Genomic DNA, 12,369 nt, shown 5'->3' with positions numbered 1-12,369 from the left:
ATACGTTAATTTTCTGTGATAGTTGCATTTACATGTATATTAATCATAAGGTAATTATGAAAGACATAAGATATATTTGTAATCAGATCTGAATAATACATGGGTAACATGGCTGAATCAAAAAGAGCTAAGTCTTAAAAGTAACTGTCTTACTTAAAACTAACACAGTTCTGAAGTAATTTTTATAGGGACACAGCTAGCAATACAAAGCACAAATTCAGCACTTGGCTACTGAAGAGGACTATATAGTAGTCTGAAGATTTCTCTCTTCCCGGGTAATACAACATTCCTTGTCTGAATCCAATGTCTCCGAAACTTGCAACGCAAGCATAGGCCTATACTTGCCGCAACTGCAACAGAAACTGATGCTTGATGAAATCTTTCGTTTCTTTGCACTTTTGAGTTGTTTAGTTCTTGTATTTTTATTTGCACTTAAACCTATACTTTTATTTTATATTTCGGTACTTCAGTTTCGCCTCCTCACTAAGTGAAAACGCTATATAGTTTTGAATTGACCTAAATACGTGAATGTAAGCCTATGGAAGTTCTGATCGAACGAAGGCGCCAGCGCATAATACGACAATCATCAATCCCTTAAGAGTAGCATGAAGTCATATGAGAACAAGTGTGGCTGCCAAATATCTTGAGAGTACATATATCATACCACTGGGTTATACCAACACCTGTGAAATGAATGGGACGAATTGTAGGTGGGAACAGAAATTGGGTCATTATTCTTAGTATAGTAAAAAGTATCTATCCTGCTCCTTCCAGCACATGACATCTCGTTGGTGCGAAAATTAGTGCTAGAGAGAAAAACTTGGCTTAGATCATAAGCCAGTCACACCGGGGCATTGAGTTATATAAGAATAAGTTTGGCTATAAACTAAAGCTTTCTATAAAGCATAATTTAGCCGCATCAACTTCGTGGTAATCACATAGCCTAGTGGGGACTGTAACAATTTTAATATAAAAAATGAGCTACAGCATTACCATCTAAATGAATAAATAAATAATAATAAAAAAAAACGCCCCGGGTTTTCATGTGGAATACGTATGTGTGCGCTTTCAACTAAGATTACATCTACATTACAAATCATAGTAATTTGTCAGGTGTTCGTGTAGTCCCTTGGTTGTTTGGGAAATATCAAGGTCCGTATCTTTAGAAACATCATGTGGAGGTAATTTAGAAAAATGATGGGCAGTTTCATATCACTAGCGCATGCGCACTTGCGCTCACGAAATTACTATACATTCTCTGACCGATTTGGTCTGCTATGCATTTTCTAAAGGATTTGTATAGAGAAGAAGAAATTCACATTACGTACAAACTAGAGTGAATGCATAGTACTTATAAATATGCGAACAGTAGGCTACAAATAACCGTAACCATTGTTCCCAAGGTTTACACCTGACTTGGAGGGGGTATAACGAAGCTACGCAGCGGCTTAAAAGTCATTTTAGCAGGACACCTGATTTGGATTAATATGGTAAATTATTAGTATACCGTTTTACTATCCTTTGGTTCCAGGTTTATATACTCTCCTTTAACATCTGTAGGTACCTTTGACATAATTCCTTTTTCTAAATGAACGGATCAAGTTTATTCATCCTGAGATGAGATTTATATTCCTGTCAGTTTTCTTTCATGTCACCCGCTCCTGCGTAATAGTACTACGTGTACGTAGGCTTACGTGGTATAGTTCTCCCCAGTGACGTACCATCATAGATTGGCAGCAGAGCTCTTTATGAGTGCTATAGTTTGTTTGTAAGATTGTTCCCAATCATCACAATAATATTGTTTTGCAGCTAAAGACGAATATCTTTAAAACTATCACAATATGGCAGTACGAGTCATTCCTGTGATGTATGTTTATCTACCGTTACTATAAACAGGTTTTTTTTATTCATTTCTCGATTTATCGTCTGACACAGTATCAGGGTATTTCAATTTCATATTGATACTCCTAAAATATCAATTTCACCATTAACATATTTATGACCACGTACACATAAATGCTATTAAAGAACAAGTATGAATACTGATAGCTTAACTGTGTTGCTGTATCCCGAAAAAGAGTTGGCATATTGGTGGGTTTTCTTTATGAACTAAACCAAGAGAATGATGTCGCTTGATATTCTGCTCTCAAAGACTTTCATGTGTAAGTTACTTGATTATTACAAATTACAGCGGGTGTCTCACAGTCATACCAAAATTTTGAGAGCAACAATTCTGGTTAAAATAAAATTTATAACTTTTTTTTACAGAAAGTCTTATCTAGTATTAAGGTATTCCACAGCCTGGGTATATATATATATATATATATATATATATATATATATATATATATATATATATATATATATATATATATATAAAGGTTTTTGCCACGAAGGAAAAAAATGAAAAAGCGAGATAGCCAAGTACTTTCGGTCCTGTTCGGACCCTTTACTGAGGCAAACTGATTTTACAAAGAACAACATAGTCAAAAGAAGGCTTAATATACAAACTGACACTACCAGATTAGCCATAAGGGTGATTTTCACTCTACAGAAAGGAGGAGCCGCCAGAGGCTAGCCACACCTTGAAGGATACCCGCAGTAAACAAGTGATTCTTCCAGAAAACAGTACATTTTGAAAAAAACACGGGAGCATAAATTTAATATCATGAATTTTTACACAAATTTTCCCAACAAAAATTATTATTAATGAAAAGACGAAAGAAAATATAAATATATATATATCGAGCGAGAGAGAGAGAGAGAGAGAGAGAGAGAGAGAGAGAGAGAGAGAGAGAAATAATAACTATATACATGTGGGACTAATTTATTAGTTGTTCATTTATTTTGAGGTCCTTCATAAACATCTTGCAAATATATGGGTCCAAATGGTACATTCCCAGACTAAGATTTAGGTTGTTTTTTATTAGTGATTTGTATAATTGCCGATTCCAGTAAATTTCTTGAAACATAATCATTAGATCTAGCAATTACCGAGGTATCACCCCAATTATGTATTTGTGATTGCAGATTTATTTTTAATGGAGAATATTACCAACAAATATTTGGTATGGCCATGGGTAACCCTTTATCACCTCTCCTTTCAAACTTATATATGGAATTTTTTGAGAGACAACACCTCCCGAATATCACACTTATCCCCTTAAAATGGTACCGATATGTCGATGATATCTTAGTAGTCTTACCTGGTGGTATCGATGTAAATGATTTACTGTCTAAATTGAATAATTTAGTGCCATCCATAAAATTCACTGTTGAAATTGAAAATAACAATGTCATCCCTTTCCTAGAGAATCTTTCCAATGCAAATTCAGTATTTACAGAAAACCCACAAATAATTTAACATATGTACATTTTTATTCTGGCCACCATCTTAATATTAAAATTTCAATTTTTTCTTCTATGTTCCTACGTGCTTTGCGTATCACGAGTTCACAATATCTGGACCAACAAATAGAATACATAAAAAAGATAGGAAACGATCTCTGCTACCCACCTCATTTAATTGATTTATGTTATCAAAAAGCTCACAAAAAGTTTTATAATGTTGCTATTAATGAAAAAGAAATGCCTAAAAATGTACTTAGCTTACCTTATTTTCGTGGATTTTAAACCATAAAATCAATATTTAAATCGTTTAATGTTAATGTAGTGTTCTCTTATAACAATACCATTAAAGATATGCTTATTAAGAATAGTCCCGTAACAAATAACAACATCATTTACAAAATTCCTTGTAAGGATTGCCCTTCGTTTTACGTTGGTCAGTCAAGTAAAAATTTATGTGTACGTATAAAGTAACATATGTACTCAGTTAGAACAGCCCAGACTTCAAATGCACTGTTTATCCATCTGAGTGAAAAATCTCATTGTATCAATTGGGGTGATACCTCGGTAATTGCTAGATCTAATGATTATGTTTCAAGAAATTTACTGGAATCGGCAATTATACAAATCACTAATAAAAACAACCTAAATCTTAGTCTGGGAATGTACCATTTGGACCCATATATTTGTAAGATGTTTATGAAGGACCTCAAAATAAATGAGCAACTAAATAAATCAGTTCCCACTATAGTAGTTTATTATTTCTTTATTATCTCTTTCCTCTCTCTCCCTCTCGCCTCTCCTCTATCTCTTCTAATCGTCTCTCTCCCCCCCCTCTCTCCTATCGATTCCTCCTCCCTCTCTCTCCTCTCTTTCTCTTGCTTCTCTTGCTCGATATATATAAATATTTATATTTTCTTTCGTCTTTTCATTAATAATAATTTTTGTTGGGAAAATTTGTGTAAAATTCATGATATTAAATTGTATATGCTCTAGGTTTTTTTTCAAAATGTACTGTTTTCTGGAAGAATCACTTGTTTACTGCAGGTATCCTTCAAGGTGTGGCTAGCCTCTGGCGGCTCCTCCTTTCTGTAGAGTGAAAATCGCCCTTATGGCTAATCTGGTAGTGTCAGTTTGTATATTAAGCCTTCTTTTGACTATGTTGTTCTTTGTAAAATCAGTTTGCCTCAGTAAAGGGTCCGAACAGGACCGAAAGTACTTGGCTATCTCGCTTTTTCATTTTTTTCCTTCGTGGCAAAAAATCTTTATTTATACATAGCATCACGTTTTATATACTTCGTGATCAAGTTATATATATATATATATATATATATATATATATATATATATATATATATATATATATATATATATATATGAGATGTGTCGGATATCCACAACCGCATCTGCAGTTTGAGAATGCGGATATGAGGATATCACCCCCTGGTCACAGTTCATATTCATACATTGTACCTAAAAATAATTTTTTTATTTTGTTTTTTTGCTAAATTTGGCCTTTTCGTTTTATTATACAGAATACATGATACACAGTTACTCAGTTCATACAGGTATTTCATTTTCTAGCAAACAAACAAACACTCTCTCTCTAACTCTCTAATGCAAAGAATGGCTTTGAGTTTTGTTACCCTTATCATACAATGAGCATGAAATAACCTTGTGCTAAGACAACTAAAACGTTCGTATATCACTGTTACTATTTGTACGTTCATATGAAGGTAGACACACACATACATGAGTATGACTTATGTTTCTACTTTCAATTAGTACATCAAATATTATGTGGTGAAACATAATTTTGAATTTGGTTGAAAATCATCTTTGACAATTAAATATAACTGAATTATATTTGCGTCTCATCCGCAATTGATCATAAATTAAATATCCGCATCTGTATCCACAAATTCAAAAGATCGATTTCCGCATCCGCAAATGACTAAAAACAAACAAACAAACAAATTACATCTGCATTTGCACATTCAATTTTCAGACACCCAATACATCTCTAATATATATATATATATATATATATATATATATATATATATATATATATATATATATATATATAAAGGTTTTTTTGCCACGAAGGAAAAAATGAAAAGGCGAGATAGCCAAGTACTTTCGGTCCTGTTCGGACCCTTTACTGAGGCAAACTGATTTTACAGAGAACAACATAGTCAAAAGAAAGCTTAATATACAAACTGACACTACAAGATTAGCAAGCAATAAGGGCGATTTTTACTCTACAGAAAGGAGGAGCCGCCTGAGGGTAGCACACCTTGAAGGATACACACAGTAAACAAGTGATTCTCCAGAAAACAGTACATTTTGAAAAAAACACGGGAGCATATACAATTTAATACCATGAATTTTACACAATTTCCCCCCCAAAAAAAAGTTATTATTATTAATGAAAAGACGAAAGAAAATATATATATATATATATATATATATATATATATATATATATATTATATATATATATATATATATATATATATATATATCGAGCAAGAGAAAGAGGGAGAGAAAATATCGAACCAGAGAGAGAGAGAGAGAGAGAGAGACAGACAGACAGAGAGATAAAGAGAGAGAGAGAGAGAGAGAGAGAGAGAGAGAGAGAGAGAGAGAGAGATGAGAGAAGAGAGAGAAATAATAACTATATACATGTAAGACTAATTTATTAGTTGTTCATTTATGTAAAGTGTCCCTCATTACCTTATTTAAATGGCCTAGTCAAAACTCATAAGGAAAACAAACCTATGCGCCCAATTAATAGTACTGTAGGATCAATTGCTTACAAACTATCTAAATATCTTACTAAACTGTTATCTCCGCTACTAGGAACTGTATCTAATTCACACATCCGGAATTCTCTTGATCTTGTGGAAAAATTAAATAACATTGTACTAAACCCTAGCGATATTTTTGTCAGTTTTGATGTATGTTCTTTATTTACAAAAGTCCCTATTGACTCTGTGCTAGAATACTTAAGTAATGAACTTGTACTGCATGAATTGCCTATGTCCGTTAGTCACATAATTTCCTTAATTAAGTTATGTATTTGTGATTGCAGATTTATTTTTAATGGAGAATATTACCAACAAATATTTGGTATGGCCATGGGTAACCCTTTATCACCTCTCCTTTCAAACTTATATATGGAATTTTTTGAGAGACAACACCTCCCGAATATCACACTTATCCCCTTAAAATGGTACCGATATGTCGATGATATCTCAGTAGTCTTACCTGGTGGTATCGATGTAAATGATTTACTGTCTAAATTGAATAATTTAGTGCCATCCATAAAATTCACTGTTGAAATTGAAAATAACAATGTCATCCCTTTCCTAGATGTATTAATACATAGAGAATCTTTCCAATGCAAATTCAGTATTTATAGAAAACCCACAAATAATTTAACATATGTACATTTTTATTCTGGCCACCATCTTAATATTAAAATTTCAATTTTTTCTTCTATGTTCCTACGCGCTTTGCGTATCACGAGTCCACAATATCTGGACCAAGAAATAGAATACATAAAAAAGATAGGAAACGATCTCTGCTACCCACCTCATTTAATTGATTTATGTTATCAAAAAGCTCGTAAAAAGTTTTATAGTGTTGCTATTAATGAAAAAGAAATGCCTAAAAATGTATAGCTTACCTTATTTTCGTGGATTTGAAACCATACAATTAATATTTAAATCGTTTAATGTTAATGTAGTGTTCTCTTGTAACAATACCATTAAAGATATGCTAATTAAGAATAGTCCCGTAACAAATAACAACATCGTTTACAAAATGCCCATCGTTTTACGTTGGTCAGTCAAGTAAAAATTAATGTGTACGTATTAAGCAGCATATGTATTCAGTTAGAACAGCCCAGACTTCAAATGCACTGTTTATCCATCTGAGTGAAAAATCTCATTGTATTAATTGGGGTGATACCTCGGTAATTGCTAGATCTAATGATTATGTTTCAAGAAATTTACTGGAATCAGCAATTATACAAATCACTAATAAAAACAACCTAAATCTTAGTCTGGGAATGTACCATTTGGACCCATATATTTGTAAGATGTTTATGAAGGACCCTAAAATAAATGAACAACTAATAAATTAGTCCCACATGTATATAGTTATTATTTCTTTCTCTCTCTCTCTCTCTGTCTCTCTGTCTCTCTCTGTCTCTCTCTCTCTCTGTCTCTCTCTCTCTCTCTCTCTGTCTCTCTCTCTCTCTGCTTTCTCTCTCTCTCTCTGTCTTTCTCTCTCTCTCTCTCTCTCTCTCTCTCTTGGTTCGATATTTTCTCTCCCTCTTTCTTTTGTTCGATATATATATATATATATTTATATTTTCTTTCGTCTTTTCATTTATAATAATTTTTTTGGTGGGGAAAATTTGTGTAAAATTTCATGATATTAACTTGTATATGCTCCCGCGTTTTTTCAAAATGTACTGTTTTCTGGGGGAATCACTTGTTTACTGTGTGTATCCTTCAAGGTGTGGCTACCCTCAGGCGGCTCCTCCTTTCTGTAGAGTGAAAATCGCCCTTATTGCTTGCTAATCTTGTAGTGTCAGTTTGTATATTAAGCTTTCTTTTGACTATGTTGTTCTGTGTAAAATCAGTTTGCCTCAGTAAAGGGTCCGAACAGGACCGAAAGTACTTGGCTATCTCGCTTTTTCATTTTTTCCTTCGTGGCAAAAAACCTTTATTTATACATAACATCATGTTTTATATACTTCGTGATCAAGTTATTCATATATATATCTATATATCATATATATATATATATATATACATATATATATATATATATATATATATATAGATATATATATATATTATATATATATATATATGTGTGTGTGTGTGTGTGTGTGTGTGTGTACATATAGCCAAGAGCATAAGTCACAGACCATTAGCATATCGTTAAAACGCTGGTGATGAAACCTGAAAACCTTTCTGATATTCAATTCATGTTTTCTAAAATCCATTACGGGCACTTAACTGATCTGAGAGTTAATAATCTTCTCGTCCAAGCTGTGCTGTGTCAATAACATTATGCAGTAAATGAAAAATAAATTACTTATCATTAAATGCTCATTTCTCATTTATCACCTCATGGCTTTAGTCGATAGAGTACTAAGAACATTTGCTTTCAAATTCATTTCGTATTTTAGGCTTGGTAATGTTTGCTTAATGTTTTCATCAGTTCAATTAAAAATAGATTAATCTGAATAGATGCCGATGCTCCTCTATTACCAAAGTTCTCGTTCTATTTCATCTAGTATATATATATATATATATATATATATATATATATATATATATATATATATATATAGATATGTATATATATATATATATATATATATATATACTATATATATATATATATATATATATATATATATATATATATATATACTAGCTAGATGAAATAGAACGAGAACTTTGGTAATAGAGGAGCATCGGCATCTATTCAGATTAATCTATTTTTAATTGAACTGATGAAAACATTAACCAAACATTATCAAGCCTAAAATACGAAGGAATTTGAAAGCAAATGTTCTTCGTACTCTATCGACTAAAACCATGAGGTGATGAATGAGAAATGAGCATTTAATGATAAGTAATTTATTTTTCAATTACTGCATAATGTTATTGACACAGCACAGCTTGGACGAGAAGATTATTAACTCTCAGATCAGTTAAGTGCCCTTAATGGATTTTAGAAAACATGAATTGAATCTATATATATATATATATATATATATATATATATATATAGATATGTATATATATATATATATATATATATATATATACTATATATATATATATATATATATATACATATATATATCTACATCTCTCTCTCTCTCTCTCTCCTCTCTCTCTCGCTCTCTCTCTCTCTCTCTCTCTCTCTATAATATATATATATATATATATATATTATATATATATATATATTATATATATTAATTATTAGCCATTTATCATGCTCGAGTCATGTATAAACATTTTCAAAATGAGGGCCAAGTTAACCACTTCAATTTGCCTTCCTTAATTTACATTTTATTATTGAAATTGAAATAGCAACGAGTTCATACCCCCTAATGACCGTCCTCAATGAAAACAAACTGCTGTCTTCATCAATCTTCTTTCATGACGTAGGAAAACACTTGTGTTCAATTGGGTTAGATTTTGTTTCTTTTTTAAATAAGCTTATTTACCCTCTGATCGTTTATCAGATGTGGTTTACTTTCCATTTACGTGGAATATTACGAATCATATTTAGACCATAAGGGTAAAATACCGAATGGCCACCAGGCGGCCACCTGTACCATCGCGCAACCACCTTCCCGAAAATCGGAAATTATGGCCTTAATTTGGGACGTGGGAGAAGAAACTTACTTCGAGAGGAAAGTAGAGGTCTCGAGGTGTTGCTTCGACGGACGCTGGCTCTTGATAGTGATGTCTATCCTGGGCTATATGACGTGTTAAAGACACAGTACTTTTTCGGGAAGATGATCGGGCTTCGGCAGACGCCGACCATTCTGTATTTTACCTACAGGAGTTCCTTGTAAAAAAAAGCAATTCAATTCCTGTCGTAAGAAATCCTGAAGCTTAGGTCATTAAGGTTCTTTGTAAACTACCTGCAAAATATCAAGATAAGAGTTGAAGTATTAATATTAAAACAATTTAACAATGAAAGGAACACTTTGCCGTTGCAACGGCACCCCCGGAACCTTGGTGACGGTTCATGAATTCGTGAATTTCCAAGTGAGAATTCGCCCTCTATGGACTCCATTGATACAACCATCAAGTGTAGGAACACTTGAAATTTAGCTACTGACTTGCAAGATTGTAAAACGTAAAGTTATGTGCTTTGCCAAAATGAGTTTTGTAAAACAGGGACTAAACATGGGAGTAGGCCTAATGATGGTAAGTCTAATTATGATATAGGTAGTAATTAATGTTCATTTTCACAATATTAAGAAAGTTCTTATTATGCCTGTTAGTGGAGCATTAAGTAATCTTTTGACATCGGACAATTTCATACAATTATGTTAAAATCGTATCCTGTACTTCTTACCTAAGTATGTTAGCTAGTAATTGAAACATGTCTGAAATTCGTACAACAAAATTCCAATAGCCTATTTAGGTATACTTAGACTGCCTACTAGTAATTTACAGGTTAATTACAGCCGACCTCCCAAAAATAACGGCCGATTGTTAGTAGGGCAGCTAAGCAACCAAAATGATATAGAAAAATGTTAATTTCCAAAGAAATACCCGACGCTGACCTTCCTACAACCCGGCTAGGTACTTAGATCTACCACCATTTGTTTTTATTTTTAAATTGTTCCATCTACTTTCTTTTCAAATGTATTTATTTACTTTCTTTTCAAATGTAAACTTTTTTGTGACTAGATTAGCTGTTGTAAATGGGTAGTACTTTACTTGTACTAAAGAGGAAATGAATAAGTTTGTTTTTTGCATGCATGCCACTTTGTAATTTGCACATTATTAACAGACCTTAAGTTAGTGAAGATGAATACTCTTTCATCTAACAAAGAGAAGAATAGTTTATAAGATTTTTCTTATCCACAGACTTGGAGCTTCTTGAAACTTATAAGATTTTTTTTTTGTGTCCACAGACTTGGAGCTTCTTGAAACTTGGAAGTCCCATGAAAAATGGGGGCTTTTTGGCAATTTCTTTGGCTGCTGGCAATTTGGCTTCATGTTAGTGCTGAGGGCGACAATGACGGGGATGTAACTACTTCAGTGGTGTATCCTGTTTACAACCAAAGTGTTTCTGAGAACCTTGGAAATGATTGTGCTGTTTGTAAGTACTACTGTATTGTAAAGTTTTTCCAGATTTCTTGTCTCATTCCAAACCTGTACCTTTATGTTATATTAAGCTTCTTTCTTTTAGAATGTTCTCTCGAGGCACCATTTTAATTAAGATTGAAGAAACAAAAACTCTAGTGTACTTTTGTTACTATTAATCATGAAAACCCATGTTTTATGATAGTCTACATATACAGTAACAGCAACCTTCATTCCATAGGATTCTGAAAGTTTGTTGGACTTGCAATTTTTCCTCTTTTTTTGAGGAACATTGCATTATTGCCTGTGGTACTATAAGAACATCCACATACGTACTCCTCACAATGTACTAGTTTGATTTCAGTTACCCCTTGTATATCAAGTTTAGAGAAACTATAAATCTCTAAGCATTTTTGTAGGCTTGTTGAAGTTAATAACCTGCTACCAGCATTATTTTTTTGGTTTTGTAAAGGTCTTGGTGCTTTGATGCACTCATATCATTATCTACTGTCTTGCAAAGGCAAGCATGGATGGTTTAGATTTTAATGCAGCCTTTGAAAGGTGCAAATCATAGAGGATTTATTTACAAGCTGAGATTATTGGGATTTGATGGCTCTTTTATTGATTTTTTAAATGACACTTTTGATAAGTGCAACCCAATAGGTCTATGGCCTTAACCCGGTATGTCACCTACTCCGAGGTGGTAGTTTCGTACTAGCCCCTTGGGGATCAAAGTAGTACGATGTATTATATACATCCATTTCCATGTTGTATGGTCAACAAATTTTATTAGTTAATGATATCTTTGTGTGGCCTTCTACTTTACTTAGCATGAGTTTATCCTGGTCTTTTACAAAGATGGATACATATGTGGTTAATACCCAGGTCTATGTTGTAGGATAGTACGTATAGTAGCTTTAGTTATGTCATTTCATGTGTTCCTTTGCTATTAACTACACTAGTGACAAGTGTTGCATGGTGAAGCTATTATGTTTAAATGATTTTACTTTTTTCTTCTTGTTTGCATCTTCAGGTACTTACTCTCATCTCAAACTCTTGGATAGAGGTGTGTTACCATCCCAAATTTATTTTGCAAACTCTTAATGTTGACTTGTGGCATAGACATAAAGTTGTAGGGGGTTTTTCTTCCCTA

At 32.8% G+C, this 12,369-nt stretch overlaps 1 protein-coding gene across 1 annotated transcript in view; it reads left to right on the top strand.

The window, feature by feature from the left end:
• LOC135200375 (probable chitinase 10) overlaps positions 1-12,369 on the top strand; it is a 73,411-nt gene that overhangs the window by 1,258 nt on the left and 59,784 nt on the right. The window contains exon 2 of the mRNA XM_064228991.1: positions 11,045-11,232. Within this exon, the coding sequence (XP_064085061.1) occupies positions 11,082-11,232 (151 nt within the window). The 5' untranslated portion in view covers positions 11,045-11,081. The remainder of the gene's footprint in view (positions 1-11,044; positions 11,233-12,369) is intronic.

This window comes from Macrobrachium nipponense, chromosome 26 (assembly GCF_015104395.2).
Source record: "Macrobrachium nipponense isolate FS-2020 chromosome 26, ASM1510439v2, whole genome shotgun sequence".
NCBI lineage: Eukaryota > Metazoa > Arthropoda > Malacostraca > Decapoda > Palaemonidae > Macrobrachium > Macrobrachium nipponense.
This window is presented reverse-complemented; position numbering and strand designations above follow the sequence as displayed.